Raw genomic sequence first — 24,200 nt, forward strand, 5'->3', positions numbered from 1 at the left:
CCCTGTTTTACCACATTGCTTTAATATATGTTTCCCATTAATTCCATTTTTTAATAGTGATAATGGTTAAGTTTACTTATAGAAAGTTCCTAGCATGTTTAGCACATTGCTAGGATTATTAATCATGCCGCTAACATATTTTAATTTGGAGTTAACAATGCTAACACTCACTAACATGTTGCTAGCTATGTTTTACACACAAGGACCATGTTTTAATGTGTTGCTCCTTTTAATTTACACCTCCTAACAGTTTAATAATGTTTAATCATGTTGATAGCAACTTTTAGCATGTTTTAGCTTAAAACTATCATCTAACATGTTTAACATGTTTCTACAATGAAGTCAAATGCTGCTAGCGTAGTTCAACATGTTTTAGTCACAGACAAAATATTTAGCATTAATTAGCATGTTGCTAGTATGTTCTTAATATGTTTAATGTGTTGGTAGCATATTAATCCTAGACTACTCTAAATTAACACAAATTAGCATTTTTGGCACATGGCTAACACATTTTAGCTGTTGTTGATATAATGTTTATCACAGTGCAAGTATAGCATGTTTTAACATGTGCTAATACATTGTTAGCTAGTATTAGCATACTAATTTAGCATACTTTTAGCATACTAACCTAGCTAGCATTAGCATGCTGATATCCTGTTTTACCATGCTGCTAGCATGATTTAAAGTTTTTATATTCTACCCTAGCTGCTAGGCTTTGGTAGAAAAAAACAGAGAGAAAACAAAACGTTTCTCCCCTTAGCTTACCCAGTCAATTATGCTACTTCCCGGACAACATTACCCATAATTCATTTCACTTGAGAAAAAATGTTTAGTATTATTGAGCATGTTGCTAACATGTTTTAATATGTTTAACATGCTGCTAACATGTTCACACTGTACTACATTAAATTAACACAATTTAGCATTTGTGGCACATGGCTAACTATGTTTTAAATTTAACATTGAAAAACGTATATAGTTAACTATATGTTTTTCAATGCTAAATTTAAAACAAAATGGTTCTAGATTGTAAAAAAAATTAGCATTTTTGTCACATGGCTAACACATTTTAGCTGTTGTAGATATGCATATAATGTTTAACAGTGCTAGCAAGATGTAGCATGTTTCTAGCATGTTGTAATACATTGTTAGCTTGTATTAACAATTGAACTATATTAACAAACTGTTTTTCCATGCTAAATTTAAAGCACAATGGTTCTAGCTTGTTAAACGAATTAGCATTTGCTAATGTTGCGTTCACATCAGAGGTGGAAGAAGCATCAAGCGTGAATGATTTACATGTTAAGTCAATGCAAAGACGCGAATAGACATTCTGCGGCACGATACGCACGAATGAGGCAGCGCAAATGATGCGATACGCGCAAATGAAGTGGTGCGAGTCAAGCAATTTGCGCGACTGACGCACTTAACACGTGTATTGTACAAATCGCTGGAGTTCGAAAATCTGAACTTCAGTGAACATTCGTGCCCCGTTAACCAATCAGGAGCTTGCTCTTGTGGGGGCGTGATTATGACGTACCGCCTGTTGTTGGTGTCCCGGGGTAAAATCCTCCTGTCGACAACGACAACAGTTGATCCAACTGGGCTTAGCTCAGTTAGAAGCACATCTGAAAGCCTCCATCATCCAGGTATAGTTTCTGGAGGAGCTGAACTCACAGAGCTGGGTGCACCTCTGAAAGGATCTATTGGACTTAGCCTTTTCAGCCTTCATAAAGCACACAAACACAGCTATTCTCTCAATAAAATCCATGTTAGCCATTTAGCAACAAAGCTAAAGTCACCGGGCAGACAGAAGACCCGCCCATGACGCGAATCCGCATCTGTTGTGACGTGAATTTGACGCGCGAATGAAGCGGATTTGATGTGGGAATGAAGCGAGTAAACTCTAAATGTTCACGCGTCTATTTACCTGCGAATATCGCGATTTATCCGTGCGTACCGCGTCTGGTGTGAACCCAGCATAAAACATTTTAGCTGATGTAGTTATGCTTATAATGTTAAACACAGTGCTAGCATGAAGTAACATGTTTCAATCATGTTCTGATACATTGTTAGCTTTAACTCTGGCTGCGTCCGAAACCGCATACTTCCATACTATACAGTACGCTAAAATCAGTATGCGAGAAGTGCTTCCGGAGAGATTCTGAAGTGCGCATTCCATGCACGCTATGCTATCCCATGATGCCCCGCGAGAGAATTTTTGAATGGAACAGAAGCGACGCAGCTGACGCAGGTAGGTCACGTGACCATGGCAAAATGGCGGATGTAGTACGTCCGAATTCCATTCATAATTTCCACAATTATACTATATAGAATGTACTTTTCTAACGGCCGAGTAGTACGTTTAAATTCAAATGCAGCACCTACTGAGTAGTAGGCAGTTTCGGATGCATCCTATATGTTTTTTAATGCTAAATTAAAAACAATGGTTCTAGCTAGTAGAATTAGCATTTCTGGCTCATAGCTAACATTTTAGTTGTTGTAAGCGCTAGCAAAGAGCTAGCATGATGTAGCATGTTCTAATATGTTGTTAGCTTGTATTATACACATTTACTATTGTGGATAAACCAATTGCATATTTGCTAACAGATTATTTTACACGTGCTATGTTAATATTTGCATTATAACATTGTTTATTAATTGTTATGACACCTATTCAGTTTTCTACATAACAATAGACGTACAAATTGACTAGTTAAACTGAAATCTAAAGCATGTCTGCCCAAAAACAGCTACCGTGGGTTTTAAATTCTGCTTTAAATGCCAGCTTTCAAGACAGATTATATAATCAGGGTATTCTGTCCTATTGTTCCCAGAAAGGGTCAAACAAAGATTAGCGCGCTACAAAAGCAGCGTGGAAACATTAAGACTCGGGCAGAAGCACTGGTCAGCAGGTTCACCAACGCTGGTTAAGCTCTGCTGGGAAAAGCCATCCTGAAATCAGATCAACATCAACAATCTGTCAGCGGATGCGTCACAATACACGCCGTGTGTGCAGATGGTACTGTATAGCTGCACATGATGACGCCACACACAGCTGCCAGTGCCGTAATTCACCCTATGCAAACACCTACACAGAAATAAGGTTTAATGTCAACTAATGCGCTTAACAAAAAAATCTAGGTATGAAATCGGTGAACTCTCCCTGACTTTAATAAAGTCACATTTTTGCAATTTCTCAGATGGCTTAAGATATTGTTGCAAATGTAAAAAAATAAATTAAAATTAGGTGTCCTTCATGTCTTAATGTTTATATTAATGTGTCAGTTAATGTTTGTCACAAGCTATAAAAAGTGATTAATATATGATTATTCCCATTAATTATTTAGCTAAAATAATAGTGCTCACCAGAATCAAAAAAGTTTAAATAAAGCAATTAATTTTCAAGTAAATAATGCTAAAAGAAACTTAATGGATATCAAAGTTTTTTGTTTGTAATGTTAAATTTTTTTTAAATATATATTTTTATTTATTTAATTAAGTTTATGTTTATTATTTATTTTATTATTATTATTATTTTTATTTATTTATTTATTTATTTTAATGCTAAAAAGCCCTTAATGGATATAAAAGTTGATTTTTTGTTTGTAATGTTTTAATTACATTTAATTTATTATTATTTTTAATTAATGTATTCGTTTTATCTTTTTTATTTATTCATTTTATTTATTTTTCATTTTATTTTAAAGCTAATTCTATTACATTTTCAAATTTATTTATTTAGTTTTTTTATTTATTTTATTTTTCATCTATTTTATTTTATTATTTTAATTTAATTATATTTCATTTTAATGCTAAAATGCCATTAATATATATAAAAGTTTATTTTTGTTTGTAATGTTTTAATTTAATTTAATTTATTATTTTTTTTAATTAATAATTTTTTTTACATTTTATTTTATATTTATTTTATTTTATTTATTTATTATTTTAGTGCTATTTTGATTACATTTTCAAATTTATTTATTTAGTTTTTTTATATAATTTATTAATTAATTCATCTTTTTTATTTTAGTATTTAAATGTAATTACATTTTATTTCAATGCTAAAAGGCCCTTAATGGATATAAAAGTTTTATTTTTGTTTCTAATGTTTTAATTTTAATTTATTTAGTGTTTTATTTATTTATTTAATGTTTTATTTATTTAGTAAGTTAGTTTATTTTTTTATTTTATTTGAATTTTTATATTTTAATTTACTTTATTTTTACATGTTATTTTAATAAGCTAAATATAAACACAATAGCCATTTTATTCCTCTCTTTGAACAAAACAAACAAACCATAAAACTGCTGAGCATCAGATTATAATAAGATTATTATACAAGACTATTAAGGAATGAAACATTTTAGGGAGAAAAAAAGCACTTGTACTTCACCAAAATCAGCATTGCACACAAATACTGCATATCTATTTACACAGTTTAGCTTTAACTAAATAAATTGCAAAGTAATACAGAAAATGTTCATGTGAATGACACTTTCTCCCACATTTTCCTCATATTTGTTCTCCAAAGTACAATGTGGGTTATTATCATTAAATTACAACAACTCAACTTATTGAAAAGCTACTCGTCAGAAAAATACCAGGTAAAATGTTTATAAAAATTTTAACATTCTGTTAAAACCGAATTAACACTTAAAATAAAGCAACTACGAACTAAACATTAGCAACAAACTACTAAACAAACTAAAGTCAATATGACACAATTCATCAACATCATCATCACCATCATCATCACTCCTGTTGCTTTACGCCTGTCAGTCTGAACTTCCTGTTAGATTACTTCCAACACAACTTCAAACTCCACTACTGATACATACAATTTGTACTCTAGGTAACCAAACACCAGGCGATCGGAATCAAGTTAAACATTACCTTGATCACAGCACAGTTTGTGACTCTGCAAAATCCAGCTTAGGTTTTAAGAGTCATGACTCACAGACGTCCTCAAACCGAAGGCATTTTAAAGAGGTTAGCCATTATTCGATGAGCCAGCATTGAAGAAAACGTCATGGCGGTGAATTCGAGTCAAATGACGGCTCCCCCTCTCTCTCTCTCTCTCACTCACACACACTCTCGCTCTCTGCTTGACTCTTGAGCCTCAGGCCAACGCAGGACCCAAACAAAAGGTGATTTCCTTCACAGTCCCGCCCTCTGTCTCCTCCCTCACCAACAACACGGCTCACATTTCAATCTTCAAACACGTTCTCATCCACTACAGATCATGGGATTTATATGTACAGTATGAAGCTTTTATGTATAGTGTTTACGCCACTTCATTTCTATTCAAATCATCTAAACAATAGTGTGAAGTTAATATGGGTTAATATGATTATCAAATGTTTCCACTTGTCCTTCACGTTCTTTATTAAAACCTAAAACTGGCTTACAGTGAGATATGGTTAAACAAATTTAAATACTCAAATCGTACATTGTAAAAAAATCTGCCTCAGTATATTGTGATTCGTGTTAGTTTGTTGTTTTATTTAGGATTATGTATTGCATTTTGGTCCTTTTATCGCTACTCTGTCCAATTTTTATGTTAACAAATTGAACTATTTTAGTCATATGAAACAATATAATAAATAAGAAACAGTATAAAGAGAGGATTAAGCCTATAAGATAACAGATAAAGTCCAGGCAGTTTAGTACTAGGTTTATATACTGTAATTTACAACACCAAACCTGACAATACATCACTTCACACTTTTAATAGTATCATTAAGAGTCACTTTTACAAACGTTTCTGCATGAAATCTTGTTATATAAAGAGGGCCCCGTTTACACTAGTTCAGATCAAAAACGATCCGCGTCCAGACTAGCGTTTCAACTAGAGTTTCTGAACATATCTCCGTCCACACTACGCCACCAAAAACGTATATCACGTGACCATTCGCGCACTCTGGGCATGCGCGTTCTAGTATAAACAGAAAGCATGCGTCACGCTCGGCATTTGGTTATTGTTAGTCAACAAACGCCGGTTGAACAATGAACGCGATGGCAAAGAAAGCAAGAGAGGTATTTTTGTGGACAGATGACGAGGTCGAGTTGTTACTAAACGTAACAAATGAATAACTGCACAATGGCGCCTAAAACAGACAATAGTGCAAACAACGCTCCCATTTCTGTGTCAATGTTGTTGTTTACAGTGAAGGCTGGTCTGCTGTCTTCCGGTAGTGTTAAAGCCATGTGTTATAGTCATGTGATAGGGGCTTGACGAATAAGGGAAGGATACGCAATGACACAAAAGCCCCAATCAGCTAGCGAATCTCAGCAGCCCCGCCTCCGTTTTCAGATGTCTCCGTTTTCCCTCATCCACACTGAGAAAGAGCAACAGCGTTTCAGAATGAAAACAGCTAATCTAGCGTTTACAAAACACTCAGTTTTCGGCGCTCGAAAACTCCGGCGTAGTGTGAACGGATGGCGTAACCGTACCAAAACTTATGCAATTTCAAACTTAAACGCATTAGTGTAAACGGGGCCAAAGATTAAGGTCCCATAAGTTAACTCAAAAGCATAAATAAAATGATAAATAATGATAATAATAATAAATACAAAAAATGTAAAAAAAAAACTGGGTATGTTGTCATGGATCGCCTGTGATAACCGCGGCTAGTGTCACTGTTTGGCAAACAGTGCTGACCATTATGTCTCGTTTCCATTGAGTGGCACAATACGGTAGGGTACGGGTCACCTTTATCAGGCTTGCGTTTCCACTAGCAAGGGTATCCTTTTGGTGGGCATGGTGTACGACAGAGATTCAGTCGACGTCATTCTCGCTCGAATAAATGTCGACAGTCAAGCTGTACAGGTCGTTCAAATATCATATGAGAAGCACTTCTCACAAAACAGATGCTTCATACACATAAATACTTGTGTATAAATGTTTATTACTAACTTTTCTATGAACATGATTTGATTGAAACTGCAGATCAATGACAGTGTGAAATAGCCTACAGTAACGTCTGCAATTATATAAACTAAATAAAAGGTCACGGTCCCTTTAAGGCAGGGGTGTCCAAAGTCGGTCCTGGAGGGCCGTTGTCCTGCTGACTTTAGCTCTAACTTGCTTCAACACACCTGCCTGGAAGTTTCTAGTATACCTAGTAAGAGCATGATTAGCTTCTTCAGGTGTGTTTGATTAGGGTTGGAGCTAAACTCTCCAGGACACTGGCCCTCCAGGACCGAGTGTGGACACCGCTGCTTTAAAGCATGTCATTTCACTTGGTCGGCCATCTCTGAAACGCCTCTCGGGCAGTACGCTTAGGCATTCCGTCTGAATGAGGAAACATCAAATTCTCCAAAATTGTTAGCCAAACTTAAGATTACATTACAGATTACATATTACACATTACCAATATAATTAAACAACGACTGTTGCATAAGTTTATTTTCTTAACGTCTGAATCAAATAAAATATGCTTATTTTCAGGTTGCCAGAGCCGATACGCATGCGCACTCGAAAGGAACGAGATCACGACACCAACCTCATTTACACCCATTCTACCCATTATCATCCTCAGAATAATGCTTTATCTGACCGCGCTGCTCTTCTGAAGTAATTCACAACTTGGTCTTAATAGCGAATCTCCTTCAGAAATGACAGCGACTCTTTGTTTACAAGTTTGTGAGCGTTTGAGTAGTTGCTGTCATGTTATATGCGTTTGACGGACTGTACCATGCGTTCATTTCATACAGATCACAGAAAACTTATGCTTACAAGTGCAGTTGGTTCATTTAAAGTACAGATTTTAAGCTTTATATGGATATATTTCTTGTGTATGTGAAGCAAGCATCTGAGGCTGCTTTCACACCTGTGAATCGATTCAGTTGTTCCGAAACAGAGATAACAATTGTTACATTGTTGCTCTTTGCTCTTGGAGCGGTTTGCTTTCACACTGCAAAGTTTCTAATCGGACCAAAAGAGCTAAAACAAGTCACGTGCGAGTAAACTCTCCTCACATTAGTCAGAGTGTCAGGGTTTATTTTGTAGCGTCCCGCTAAGCTGTCAGGAGAGGTGGTGGTTTGGTGGTGATTGACAGGGTGAGCGCGCGCGACGTGTCTGAGGAGAGACGGATGAGAAGCGGTGGAGGGAGAAGGGAGGGAGGGGTGAGAAGGGTGCGCGACGATGCCTATTTGAGGACCGGAGGGAGACGCGAGATTACCGGGAGATCATCACTCGTTTGCGGGCATCCGGAGACTCGCGAAACTTCCCGCCCTACTCATAATTCTCTCTTCATATAGCCGTAAGCCTATCACATATCTATAAAACACTGTGATATAACCGCGCTCGGATCGGATCACTTTCTCACTGCAATCGATCCGCTCCAGGGTTCGTTTCAATCGAGCCGAGACCACCTTACTCAAGCGATCTCAGAGCGATTACTTTGGCGCGGAACAGAGTGCGATTGCCCTGTTCACATATGCCAATCGAACCGCACTAACTGGGCAAACGAGATACGTTCCGAAACAAAAGTGTAGGTGTGAAAGCACCCTGAGATTCCAGTGCATTTGTTGACCAGCATATTGTCATGTAAGCACACGTCTGATCCGACCTTTCCCCCGGAGAAACGTCAGTCTGTAGGGATAGATGATTGGCTTCTGCACTAATAGACGGGGCTTGATTTGCCATATTGACATTACACTTTTCCCCATTCAAAACTATTCGAGTGACATGTCTTTTGTGTATTCTTTGCCAGGAGTCAGAAGGGAAAAAGATGGTGTGAACACCAACCAGCCAAAAAGATGGCAAGGAGGGAAAATCGAACCTGGGTTCGGACCAGGCAATTGAAACAAGTATGAAAGAACCCTTAAGAACTGACCCGACCATGGTCAAAAAGCAAGCAGGATTAATATTTACATTCGTTTTTTTTTTTGCATAAGACAATTCAAAGGCTCACTGGTTAGCACTGTCACCTCACAGCATGAAGGTGGCTGGTTCGAGTCCCAATTGGGCCAGTTGGCATTTCTCTGTGTGCGCTATAGGTCAATTGGATTAACTAAATTGGCTGTAGTATACGAGTGTGTGTGAATGTAAAAGTGTATGGGTGTTTCCCAGTGCTGGGTTGCGGCTAGAAGGGCATCCACTGCATAAAACATGTGCTGGGATAGTTTGGCAGTACATTCAGCAGTGGTTTCCCCTGATAAATAAAGGACTAAACTAGATAAATGAATGAATGTTTACAGATATGCCTGTACAGTGTAAATGTAGTCAATGGGGACAATATCCGATCTGACATGGGGCGAGATAATGATGACAGAATTTTCAGAAATCCACCTTGTGCCAAAACCACAGGACGCAAGCAGAACGCTATAATACACCTGTCAATCAAAGCAAATAAAGCATCCGTCAACTGTAATGTTCTAACAAGGCCTCTGTCAGCACGTTTGTCAGCGGTCTCTTCATTCTTGTCAATCTTCTGAATCTCTGATGTGGCTCCAGTCAAGTCAAAGCAAGTCAAGAAGAGGATCATTTATAATCAGATAAGTCCAGTGTTAAGTGCACTTTTAATGAAATACGCAGACCAATTTCTCTAACCACAAGTGTTTTATATAAAAACACATAACATTCATGGACAATGATTTTTTTTCCCTCCTGCACTAACTAGTTTGTCCACAAGTTGGCGACAGTGATCCAAGCCCAGTGTTTGGCAGATGGAAAAAATAATGGAAGACAAAACTACAGCAAAACAAGATTGCAAGCAACAATAAACATCTCACAGTTACTATTCAAACACACAATTCTAGTTTAAATGGCTACATTTTAAGTCATATCTTCTGGAGAATTCTGGAGGATAATGAGGACACAAATGAACTATACCGGCTTTAAATATACATTAAATGTTAGAAAACCCCCTGAAAAAGTCACATTTGAGCCAAAATCAATGTTCCACACAGATGCTGCATATTTATTAAAATTGTTTGGCTATAATTAAATGCTGACTCTTGCAAAGTATTACAGAAAACGTTAATGTGAAGCCACCTTTGCTCCCCAAAGTACAATATGTGTTATTATTATCGTCAAAGTATTTTTACTATAAAATAATACAAAACACATTCAATAAAATGAACTATACAGTTTTTTTTTTTCATTTATTTTATTTATTTATACAGGGAGAATGTACAACATGACATGTTGTGCCAGAGTTAGCTTTAAAGCTAATTTACATCAATAGTCCCTGGGCAGGAAGTTGTGCCAAATTTAAACGTAAAAAAAAAAAAAAACCTTATATTTTTATATGTTTATATACGCATATTTGATTTTGTTTAAGCCAGATTTTACTTATATAGGTTTATATATATATATAGGTCAGGTTTTACATATATATTCCATGTTAAAAAAACTAAAGAAAAAACTCTGAAAAAGTCACATTTGAATAATGAATGTCCGAATTATTTGATATATTTATAAAAAAAAATTATTACTTATAAAAAATAAGTAAATTATATTATATATAATAAAATATGGTGCCCCACACCAGTGATGATATACAGCCCTATAGCACTGCTACGAGTGTGATATTGCGTTTATCCAACAGTTCGATGGCATAATTGTGTTTATTAAAGGGCCATGAAACCCCCGTCGTTTCAGCAGGGTGTTTTCACACCTCTACTTTGGAAAAAGTCAGAAAAGTGGGCGTGTCCAGCTCTGTTTAGGGGGGAGTGTCGGAAGAACTAAAGTGGGCGGGTGTGGGAGTGTCTATTTGGGCACGCTGAGTTTCGGAGTCAAAATACACACACAGGAGAAAGTGATGGTGTTTACCCTACATGGACATCTGTAGTCGAATTATTTGCCAAATTATTAAAAGGTGGACTTTAACTGCAGTTTGGCTCTTTCATTCAGGGAATTCATTCATGCCCCTCGCAACAAACAAGATATTTGATTCGAGGATCTGCTCTAAGCGTGTATTTTTTCCTACTGACCAAACATGCGACTGTCATAAGATGTGTTGTGAGAACTAAGCTGCATCAACTCAAGCTACTCCTATTTAATGTGGGATTAATGAAAAAACACACAGATTACAAATCAAAATGTAGATGCCATCATTCACTTACTTTCTCACCCATAAGCTGCACAACATGAGTTCATTTATGCATTAGTGCTTGTGCTTCACACGGAATGCTTACGCGAAGAAAATGTATGTGCATGACAAAATAAGCAGCCCGGTCTCACTGTGTAGATATAGTGCAGTTAAACGATTCATTGCGACTAATCGCATTCAAAATAATAGCTTCGGTTTGCATAATCATTTACGTCTACTGTGAATATGTATGTATATATAAACGCATGCATACACTCACCGGCCACTTTATTAGGTACACCTGTCCAGCTACTCGCTAACCCCTATTTCCAATCAGCCAGTCACATGGCAGCAACTCAAAGCATTTAGGCATGTAGACATGGTTGAGATGATCTGCTGCAGTTCAAACCGAGCAGAAGAATGGGGAAGAAAGGTGATTTAAGTGACTTGAACGTGCCATAGTTGTTGTTGCCAGACGGGCTGCTCTGAGTATTTCAGAAACTGCTGATGTACTGGGATTTTTACACACAACAATCTCTAGGTTTGCAGAGAATGGTCCGAAAAAAAGAGGAAATATCCAGTGAGCGTCAGTTCTCTGGGTGCAAATGCCTTGCTGATGCCAGAGGTCAGAGGAGAATGGCCAGACTAGTTCCAGTCTGTTGGGGATGTTTTCATTCACTCTGAGGTGATTTCGAGACTAATTTGGTCACAACCTTCTCCGTATTTAAGCAAATAGAATGATTTTTAGTGACAAATCTTATTTTGATACATATTCTGGGGAAATGCTTTGAAAAATTACCAATACACAGGGCAAATCCACTTTCCTTTCGTTATGTTTGGGGCTGTTTTTGCCCCACTGACTTCCATTATAATCACATTTTTTAAAGCCATGACACCATATAATCCTGCATCCTTGATTCTTGGTGGTTTTCCCTGTTGGGAAGAGGTTGAATTTTACAATTTTACTGTTGATCATCAGTTGCAGTGTAAAAAAAAGCTTATTTTCTGCCTCCCATATTGAGTGTAGTGTCAAAATAAAAACAAAATATGCAGCTCAGCTCTCAGAACATAGTAAACATTGTACGTGTATTTATGCACACATCCTATCTGCTGTTTTTCTCCATAGAACTCCATGTAAAAGCCAGAAAGTTATTTGCACAGGCCCATCTAAAGAGTTAATGGTGGCAATTGACGATCAACAATAAAAATGACACATTTTACCTCTTTAAACCAATAACGATCAAGAATGCATGATTATAATAAGTCATGGCTTTCCGATCAAAAAATGTAATTATAAATGAGTCAATAGGGCAAAAACAGCCCCAAACAAAACGAAAGGGTTGTCAAGTTCAACAGTACACAAGGGTTAAAAAGGAGTTTCATTACTAACGCTGAGCAAACAAAGAAATACATTAAACAAATCAGGTTCAAAATGACTAATAAAAGTGCATATCTTGCAACAAATGTATGTATTATGCATGGAAAGTGTATATTCTGTCTTCTGCTCTCATTTAAACAAGATACCGTGTCACGCCTATGAAAGCCAATTATAACAGCATTCATTGCATTTCATCTCTGTCTTCTGAAGCACAAGTAAATTATTATATAAGAAAAAAGGCCCTCAGCAAATTCCATTTTTCATTGGATGGTTTTGCACCAGTTTATCAGGAAGTTTGACTCATTGGGCTCTATTTTAACAACCTAGGTGCAAAGTCTAAAGCACATGGCGCAAAAGCATAAAAGGCATGCCCGAAATCACTTCTGCTATTTTAAGGATGGAAAAATACACTCTGTGCTCTGCTGCATGGTCTAACAGGGTTGTGCTTATTCTCTTAATCAGTTCTGGGTGTGTTTTGAGAATAACATGCATTAAAGCAATCAGAGACTCATCTCCCATTCCCCTCTCGTTTGCTCAGTTAGCGCGGTTCGTTTGGCATATGTGAAACCCCCAATCGCGCTCGAATCCGTGGCAAATCAATCGATCCGAGATCGCTTGAATGAGGTGGCCTCGGCTCGATTGAAACGAACTCTGGAGCGGATCGATTGTAGTGAGAAAGCAATACGATTCGAGCCCGGTTATATCACTGTGTTTTATGGATATGTAATAGGCATACGGCTATATGAAGAGAGAATTATGAGTAGGGCGGGAGGTCATTCAACAGACATCCCAAGTCTCCTAGAAGTTTCGGGAGTCTCCCGCAAATGCACACAGACTCCAGGATGCCCGCAAATGAGTGATATAATCTCCCGGAAATCGCGTGTCTCCCTCCCGGTCCTCAAATACAGTGCACACCCTTCTCACCCCTCCCCACCGCATCCTTCCTCGCTATACAGACACGTTGCGTGCACCCTGTCAAACACCACCAAACCACCACCACCCCTGACACACACACACACACACACACACACACACACACACACACACACTGAATCAGGGTAGTTCAGCTTTTAGTGTTTAAGTTCAGTTCAGTTTAGCTCAGTTCAGTGTGGTTTAAATCATTACTGAGAGTCCAAACACTGAAGAGCAAATTCGTCGATGCGTAGCTCAACCGATCCTGAACTATGCAAGCCAGAGGCGACAGCAGAGAGGGAAAAAAAAACTTCGCTTTATAAATAAACTTGCCTTTCCTTGCATGATGTATGCTGAACATGGACGAATATAAACCCAATCAGAGTAATGTTAACCTATTTTGCTCACGAGATGTGGATAAAGGCTGAATTATACAAAAACATGATAAAAGAGGACGATAGATGGCCTGTGTGTATCGTCACTGTTTGTTTTGTCCTCTGATTGGCTCATTGTCCACCTTGGTTTTACATAACTTTTTAATGTGCATTTTCGAAAATGATGCGCGTCTTGACGTTTCTATCAAGATTTTTTAAAATGCGATATTGCAAAATAAAAATAGGTGCATGAAAACGCAGCTAATGAGTAAAAGCAGTGAGACAGAGGAGTGAAACACAAACAGAGACTCTCTGATGGCTCTATTCCTGCAGTCTTGGCAGCAGAAGGACCTGAAAGGGCTAATCTTATTAGTCTGACAGGAGGGATTAGGACACAAAATAGGGGGCCAGACGGGTGGACATGGAGGAAAGAGTCTGCGAAAGGAAAGAAAAAACGAGGTAGAAAGGATTGAAAAGTATATGAAAAGTAAATGCTGCACGGACAGTAACATCCCTGCATCGCTGATTAATTTACGCAACGCTTAAGAGCTTGTTGAGCGCAGATTACAGAACACATTGTCAGATTAAAGTTGTGTTGTTGCAGAAGTAGAAGTGATTGTTTCAGCGCTCTGGATTAGTTTGTGGCGTATGAATAGCGTTTCGCCTAAAGAATGGCCAACAGATTAGATTTGGAGTGATGTTGGACAGAAGCACGGGGAAGATTTATGCTTGCTTTCTGCTCTGTTAATTTAGTTACACACACAGGGGAGTTTAACAGACCGACAATGCCAAAAGCTACTGTTGTCTCACAAGTTTAAGGTGAGAAAATAGCTCATGCACACACACACACACACTTTCATTTCATTTTCATTTCATTCACCCGGCAGAATGAGTATAGAGTTTAAAGGCCACTTTATTTGATATATTTATTTTATTTAATGTTCATTAAGGCATTTATTTAAAAAATGTAATTATAATCATTTAGATTAGACAGATTAGACAGATTTAATTAATATTTTTATTACTATTTTTAAAAAATATTTATTTCATATATATATATATATATATATATATATATATATATATATATATATATATATATATATATATATATATTAAGATTTTTAAGATTATTAAGATTTTGATTTGGCAATTATTTGGTTGAATATTTATATAGGGCTTTATCAAAATATTTTATAATAACACTTTTTGATGTATTTTTGATAATGTAGAAATCTTTATATTATTTTTTATTATGATTTTAATTTGATACATTTATTATTTATTTATGTTTATATAGGCATTTATTGAAAAAATACACATTTCAATAAATATTTTTTTGATAATTTTGATTTAATTTACTTATTTAGATTTTTATTTGTCATGTTTATTAGTTTTAATGTTTATATACGGATTAAGTAAATAATTTTTTAATAATTTGCATATAGTGTTTTAATGTATTTAGCTTTTTAGTTGAAATGTATTAGTTTTTTAATGTATATATATAATAATAATATATACATTTTAATGTATATATGTAATAATACATTTTTATGATTTAAATGTCTTCATTTAATATAGATTTTTTGATTTTTATTTAATCTAATGTTTATATAGCCATTTATTTAACAATAAATACACATTTTAATAAATGAACTGATATATTTTCATTTAATTTGATTTTATAAAACACAAATTATAATACAGACATTATATATATATATATATATATATATATATATATATATATATATATATATATATATATATATATATATATATATATATATATTTGATAATTTTATATATTTATTCAGATTTTTATTTGGCATATTTATTATATTTAATGCTTATATAAGCATTTACTAAAATATTTTATATATTATATTATATAATATATATTCTTTATTTTATAAATCTTTTAAGATTTTTAGGTAATACATTCATTTTTCTTTTAATGTTTATATAGATATTTATTTTTAAATAATCGTTTTAATAAATAAATTGCTGTATTATTGGATTATTTAGATATAATTATATGATATTTGTTTAGATATTTTTATTTGCATTCATTAAAATATTTATGAAAATATATTTTGATACATTTTTTCATAGTTTAGATATCTTCTTTTATATATTTATAAAAAAATTATTTGATATATTTATTTGATTTAAGGTTTAGCTATTTATGTAAAAAATACACATTTTAATAAATGAATTGATGTGATTTTGGATAGTTTGTAAATAGCATTTTGATATATGTATTGAGGTTTTTATTTAGCATATATATTAGATTAAACGTTTATATTGGAATTTATTAAAATATTTTATACAAAATACACAGATTTTTGATAATGCAGACATCTTTATTTTAAATATTTATTCAGATTTGTATTTGATATATTATTTAATTGAATGTTTATATCGGCATTTAATAAATGTATATTATTTAGATACATTTTACATAGATATTTGATATATCTACTAAGATTTTTATTTGACATTTATTAGATTTAATAAATATATTAAAATGTTTTATTAAAATACATGTAACATGTAGATATCTTTATTTTATATATTTATTATCATATATAAAATGTATTATTATGCATTTTACGTTTATTAATTATTTATTATTATGTATTTATTTAGATTTTTATTTAACATTTTTTTGTTTTTCCATTAGCTCTTAAAAAAACTGTTTTTTTTTTTCAATTTTATCATCATACTTCAATTAAGTTTTAAAAATAGTTACTGAGATACTATTTAAGATACTATTCAACAGATAATATATTAAAGTAACATTTGTTTTAGTTATTTCAATTTTAATATCAAAATAAATTGCCATTTCTTTTTGTCAGTTTTCAGTATTTTAGTACTAAATTTTAGGACTAAAATGAATTCAAAATACACTTGAATAGTTTTAGTTAATAATAGCAACACTCCTCCAGACCCTGACATAGTAAGACTATTATTTACTGTATTCAAGAATAATTTTCAACCTCAGCTGAAGGTTTAATCTAACTACTCGAGGCACTTTTCCCTTCATTATATAGCTATGCAACACACACACACACACACACACACACACACACACACACACACACACACACACACACACACACACACACACACACACACACACACACACACACACACCTTTGAACTCACAGGAATGTGTCATGTCCTTTAGCATTTGTTCCAGGTCAATGTTTGGCTTCTGCACCCGCTGGCAGTTGAAGGCAAGTGATCCTGAAGCATGTGTGTGTTTGTTTAAGTATATTTATGTGTGTGAGTTTGTTTAAACACATACATTCACCTTATGCTGCATTCAGATTCATCTTATTAGTGGGAGAAAACCAGGGCCATATGGGCTGGCCACACAATCCTCTATTATATAAAGTAAAACTTATGATGATCACTGACATGACTGTTCTTCATCTTATGACCGATCTTGATGAACATAATGTGGAGAAATAATTACAGATATGTTACATTACAACATTACAACATATGGTATGAGAGTAAAGCTGGTTCTGGTAAACATCTGCGTTTAAATGAAGCAGAGTTTAATACAGAGACTCATAGCACACTTAAAAGCTATACAATAATTCGGTTTAAATTCCAATTTGATTTAATCGATAGAAATAGTCATTCTGTGATTATAACAGCAATTGGCATCACTTCTTAATGAACTATGGCTGTAGTAAATCCCAGACGTGAAATTACAACATACAATAGCATGTTTTTACTCCAAAATCGCCTCAAAACTACAGCTGAGTGTTTGAAATAAATCCTTCTGTAAGATAATTCCATTGTCGTGTCTTTATTAGTCAAGCTGAATCAAGGAAAGCAGATAAATCTTTTGTTTATTTCAATCCAGGCTCATTATGGATACATACCCCTGTATACATTTCTGGAGAGCGCAAAGATCCCGGGAGGTACACTTTTTAGGAGTTTTTGTTTTCACGAGTCCAGCAGAGGCCACTGTGTAAGATTTTCAGGTCTTAAAATTCTCTCGCAAATGCCAATCGTGCCTGCTGTTCTTACAAAAACCCATGAGAGGCTGATGTCGACTACTGACTGACTGACTGACCCCCACCACCCCACCGCTTTCCTTAAACCCAACCGATATTGTTTTTAAAAGCAACGATTGACATGTCCACCACCTTCTCTCAACAAAAACGACAGTGTTTTCAAAAGCACTGATTGACCCGTCCACCTCCTTCCCTAAACCCAACCGACAGTGTTTTCAAAAGCACTGATTGACCCATCCACCGCTCTCCCTAAACCCAACCGGCAGTGTTTTCAAAAGCACTGATTGACCCATCCACCGCTCTCCCTAAACCCAACCGGCAGTGTTTTCAAAAGCACTGATTGACCCATCCACCGCTCTCCCTAAACCCAACCGACAGTGTTTTCAAAAGCACTGATTGACCCATCCACCTCCTTCTCTGTTTTCAAAAGCACTGATTGTCCCATCCACCTCCTTCCCTAAACCCAACCGGCAGTGTTTTCAAAAGCACTGATTGACCCATCCACCTCCTTCCCTAAACCCAACCGACAGTGTTTTCAAAAGCACTGATTGACCCATCCACCTCCTTCCCTAAACCCAACCGACAGTGTTTTCAAAAGCACTGATTGACCCATCCACCTCCTTCCCTAAACCCAACCGACAGTGTTTTCAAAAGCACTGATTGACCCATCCACCTCCTTCCCTAAACCCAACCGACAGTGTTTTCAAAAGCACTGATTGACCCGTCCACCTCCTTCCCTAAACCCAACCGACAGTGTTTTCAAAAGCACTGATTGACTGTTTTCCTTATAATTTAAAACAGCATCTTTGGATATTTTTTCTGCTGGAGATGCTGTTGTCCTAAATAAAAAAAAAGTAAAAAAATAAATTGTACACATACTTTAGGAATGGCTTTACAGAAAATGTTGGCGGATTTAAAACCTTGACTTTTCCAAACCGCAGTATACCTTATAAACGGTTATCGTCCCATATCTACTCAGTCTACATAATTCATGCTCTCCAGACATGTATACAGGGGTATGTGAGACACAGAGCCTGTGTTGGTTTATTCAGCAACTGCTATTTTATTTTATTTCCTTTTTTCTTTGTGTGTATTTAGACAGGTTTCAATATAATTAATTAGCCAGCTCATTAGTCAGTCAATCAATCAATCAATCAATCAATCAAAACAATCAGTTTTATTACAGACTATATAACATCTTTCAGAAAAAAAGGGAAATCCAAAAGATCTGAATGACACATGGCAGTCAGATGGTGTTTTTTTAATGCCCACAGAAAGAAGGATCAACAGCTGGCATATGGTAATGTCACAAACTGTCCTTTGGACTCTTATTTCTGCCATCTAAACTTAATCTGATGGAAACATAATCTACAGCTCTGAAATACAGAAATATTTCCAAATCTACACTTCAGTGGCCCTGACATCAAAGATATTGCATCTACTCCACTATAAACAATGCAATGACAAAAATTCAAGACAACTAATTATATTGTTTTAACTTATTTTAATAAGTTGATCAGGTTATACAAGATATATAAAGTTTAACTTAATATTTCAGTCAATTTAATTGATTTAAGTTGAGATGACTTTAAAAGTTCTTTTGATTCAACCAAAAAATGTTCTGCAGGTCCAAAGGTCCAAAAAAATTGTCATTTGGCTTTACTGATAATTAATAGATAACATTAGAAACAACAACATAATGCAAAGTTTGAGATGCATTAATCATTTTTTTTTTTTTACTTTCAATGGCCCATTTTTATGTAAACATAATGACATTACGACATTATTATACTCATAATACTCAAATTGTTTTATTTTATTATTATTTGTGTATTTTTAAGTAAACTTGCTATGCACTATATTTTATTTAAATTTTAGAAAGATTTTAGAACTTTAGAAAGACTTTAAAAGTATGGAATTGTTAATAATTTGGACAGCCAAATAGTCACATTTACCAGCTGATGCCTGAATTGTTTTAATATATGTTTTATATTATATAAATTGTTTTATATTTAATATGTTTGACACAATTTAATGTTTCAGATCATCAAACTAATTTAAATGTTAGTCAAAGATAACACAAGTGAACACATCATGCAGTTATTAAATGAAGGTTTTTATTATTAAGGGAAAACAAAATACAAAATCAGTTCAGAAAAACTTAGGTTCTGCAGCAGGACAATGATCCAAAGCACACCAGAAAGTCAATTTCTGAATGGCTGAAGAAAAACTAAATATAGACTGTAGAGTGGCCTGGTCAAAGTCCTGCCCTGAATCCAATTGAGATGCTGTGACATGACCTTAAAAGGGTGGTTCATGCCCGAAAACTCTTTTAATAAGTTAATCAGGTTTCAACTAAAAATGTTTAAATGTTTTATTTTTAGTCTGTTTGATTTGACTGATGCAAGTTTAAATTAAAGTTAATTTGAAAATATATATGTTTTTAGTGTGGACAAAATGGCTTTTTAAAGGCTACTAACAAGTCCAAAATTTTGTGTAATTTGGCTTTACCTGTCATTTGTTGGTAAACAACATTAGAAACAACAACATAATGCAAAGTTTGAATTGTATTAACACTTTTTTTTATTCTTCGAATAAATCAGGGCTTTTTTTATGTAAACATAATGACATTACTACATTATTATACTAATGATATCAAATTTGTTTTATTTTATAATTATTTGTGTATTTTTCAAGTAAAATGGCTATGCACTTATTTTATTTATATTTTAGAAAGATATTAGAACTTTAGAAAGATTTTAAAAGTGTGGGATTTCTTAAAAATAATTTTGCTAAATGTTGTTTAGTATTATTATTATTAATGTGGACCTACTGTAGCATGTTGCCTAAATATCTGCAAAAATATTTCCATTAAAACATACAGCACCTTTAAAACTAACAATGCGGACTAGTAAAATAACTACAGTAAATTTTTATTTCATGATTTCAAAAAGAAATTAATATCTGGCCATCTGTTAATGACCTCAAGCTGAAGCGAACTTGGGCAAATCCCCTTCTGAATAGCTGAAGAAAAACAAAATGAAGATTTTGGAGTGGCCTTATCGAAGTCCTGACCTGAATCCAATTGAGATGCATGATCTTAAAAAGGCGGTTCATGCTCAAAACCCCTCTAATGTGGCTGAATTACTACAATTCTGCAAAGATGAGTGGGCCAAAATTCCTCCACAGCGCTATAACAGGCTCATTGTAAGTTATCGAAAATGCTTGATTGTAGTTTTTTGCTGCTAAGGGTGACTTGAACAGTTATTAGGTTTAGGGGGTAAATACATTTTCACACAGGGCTATGTAGTTTTGTATTTTGTTTTCTCATAATTATAAAAACGTTTCAAAACTGTATGATGTGTTGACTAATATTCAAATTTGCTCTGTCATCTAAAGCAGGGGTTCCCAAACTTTCAGGCCACGACCCCCAAAATGATAATGCCAGTGAGTCGCGACCCCCAATATATTCTGAGGTGGTTATAAATACAGAAACCTTGCATGCAATGGAGCACACACACCAATGAACCCAAGTCTATTCTTCTTTTAATTTTTTTAATGTATGAGAGCTGTAAATGGGCAACAAAGTTTTACCAGATGTTATGAAATCTGCTGCATCTGACACTATTGCTGTGTCTTTAATATAATGTAATTACCCCAGGGGTTGCAATCCAATAGAAGTAGTAGCTACTATAGTAACTATATGGTATAAACGACTATTTTTTCTCTTCAGTAGGTTATGGATAAAATATGGTAATTCTTATGGTTTAATAAAAATAAATAGATTTTTGGAAATCACCAGGCGACCCCCCTTCATTGTCCCGCGACCCCTACTTTGAGAACCATTGATCTAAAGTATTAAAGTGTACTAAACATCCAAAAAAGAAGAAATCAGTAAGGAGGCAAGCACTTATTCACACCACTGCATATAAATATAAAGAGTGCCTCATACTTAGAAAGAGAGAAATACTAATCTATAATCCTGGAAAGGGACATTACTGAACAGTCACCATGAGAGGAAAGAACACACTACAGCTGCACTGATCTTCTGCTTAATGGTGTAACAGTAAAGTGCGGTCAGTGTAAACAGTGTGCGGCTCTTATTACCTGTTCTTGACATATGATTACACGTCTCGCATTACAATGAGAGATCTCAGGACTCACACAAGCATATCTAGACCTCACAGACTGCAGGTTATCAACGCCGTCTTCCATCCTTTCCTTTTCCTCTATCAACTTCATTTCAAAACAAACGCAAACCTAAAACAATACTCCGAGATGTTGTGTCTAAGAATGTTGTGTTTCCGTCTGCAGATTGTCAAGCTTGGGATGCATGTCCTTGGTAAAAGAAAGTCAAGAAGAGTCAGATCTCAGTTGAAGAATTAGTTCACCCAAACATTTAGCTAATTTTTAAGCCTCCACTTGCTCCAAATCAGTTTCTTTCTTCTGTGGTACACAAAAGAAGATATTTTGAAGCAATTAATTCTCATGCTATATTTTTTCCTTAGCATGTTTCCTAAACATCTGCAAAAATATGATGGTGTTTTTGTGCTTTAACACTTCAAAAACTTACATACAACACATTTAAACCTAACAATGCGCACTAGCAAAATTCATTCATTCATTCATTTCCCTTTTGGCTCAGACCCTTTATTAATCTGGCGTGGCCACAGCGGAAGGAACCGACAACTTTTTCAGCATATGTTTTACGCAGCGGATGCCCTTCCAGCTGCAACACATCTCTGGGAAACATCCATACACACTCATTTAAACTCATCCGCTACGGACATTTTAGCCTACCCAATTCGCCTGTACTGCAAGGCTTTGGACTGTGGGGGAAACCGGAGCACCCAGAGGAAACCCACACGAATGCGGGGAGAACATGCAAACTCCATACAGAAACGCCAACTGACCCAGCTGAGGCTCAACCCAGCGACCTTCTTGCTGTGAGGAGACAGCACTTCCGCATCGCTGGACTAGCAAAATAACTACTGTCAATTTTGATTTCAAGATTTTAAAAATAAATGAATATCCAGCCATCAGTTAGTGACCTCAAGCTGAACAAACCTTGGGTTTTGCAGCATGACAATGATCCAAATCACATCAGCAAGTATATTTCTAAATGGCTGAAGAAAAAAAAAATAAAACTTTGGAGTGGCCTAGCCAAAGTCCTAACCTGAATCCAATTATTCATACAGCAGTATAACGAACTATTGTTAATGTAGATTTTTTTTTTTGCAGACTTTTCTTTGACACAGTGAGCTGTGGTGCTCATGGCAAATGTGTTTATTTTATTAAAAGTAAAAAGAAAATACACTAAAAAGAGAGGACAGAGAAATTCCCTCAGCTTTTGACAGTGTTTCATCGCCTCAGTCTTACCTCCATCCATGCATGCGGAAGCCAGGACACTGTTCTCCACAGCGCATACATGGCTGACCTCTGTCCGGATCCTCAGCCTCAGTCTGAGAGAGAAACACAGACATTTTTATTAATTCATTTATATAAAAAAAAACATCACATGAGCTTTTTGTGTACAAATATGTCTAAATTGCTTGAACAACATTTGTGGTTTTGAAACTTTATCATGTTTAAAAGTCAAAAATGTGATCATGTTTAAAATTAGGGCTTCAAAACATCGTTTTTAGCATCGATATCGCAAAGTGCAGACCCACATGTCGAGTCAGGATTATACAGTTGACCAGGAGCCACAGGTCTGAATGCATGATTTATGGAATCACTGCAGAGTTGAACCATAACGCAGTGAACGTTTCTAATTTTCATGTGCTTTTAAGGCCTATAAAGCATATAGGCACAATAAATTGTACCATTTGGAGCTTTGATAATGATGAATTGTATTGTATTATTTATCCAACAAAGACTTTTCAGTGTTACTATGCATTTGATACGTAAATTTCTGTACCTGAATACTATTTATTTAACTTTTATCTTTGCTCTATTGCATTTATGTACGCTTGTAATGTCTTTATTATATGTTATGCATGATTCACTCCCCTACAAAATCAGCACAATACATCTAAATGAATGAATTCTTTTCAAATATTTAAATTATTTGGTGTAATTGTTTTCATATCAACATGTATATACAGGGCTTGACATAAACACCCGCCAACCCACCAAATGCCGCTAGATTTCAGCTTTGCCGGGTTAGACAGACACTTCCACAAGCCTGTTTGGCTAATTAAAAATCAGTTTTAAATTGTGGTTTTCTTAAAAGGATGACCCTATATGCGTGCAAATGTGATATTAACTAGACTAATTGTGTGTATATATATATATATATATATATATATATATATATATATATATCTATCTATGTGTGTGTGTGTGTGTGTATGTATATATATATATATATATATATATATATATATATATATATATATATATATATATATATATATATATATATTAGGGATGTAACGGTATTGTAAATACC

At 34.9% G+C, this 24,200-nt stretch overlaps 1 protein-coding gene across 2 annotated transcripts in view; it reads right to left on the reverse strand.

Moving 5' to 3' along the window:
• The window catches only part of prickle3 (prickle homolog 3), an 81,345-nt gene that overhangs the window by 39,279 nt on the left and 17,866 nt on the right, over positions 1 to 24,200 (reverse strand). Inside the window, exon 2 of one of the 2 annotated variants that reach the window (XM_693557.10) lies at positions 23,126 to 23,208. In XM_693557.10, coding sequence (XP_698649.4) covers positions 23,126 to 23,208 — 83 coding nt within the window. Of the gene's footprint in view, positions 1 to 4,899; positions 5,121 to 23,125; positions 23,209 to 24,200 lie in introns of those variants that run through there. The other variant, XM_005167328.6, reaches the window with a different exon arrangement.

This window comes from Danio rerio, chromosome 8 (assembly GCF_049306965.1).
Source record: "Danio rerio strain Tuebingen ecotype United States chromosome 8, GRCz12tu, whole genome shotgun sequence".
Taxonomy (NCBI): Eukaryota; Metazoa; Chordata; class Actinopteri; order Cypriniformes; family Danionidae; genus Danio; species Danio rerio.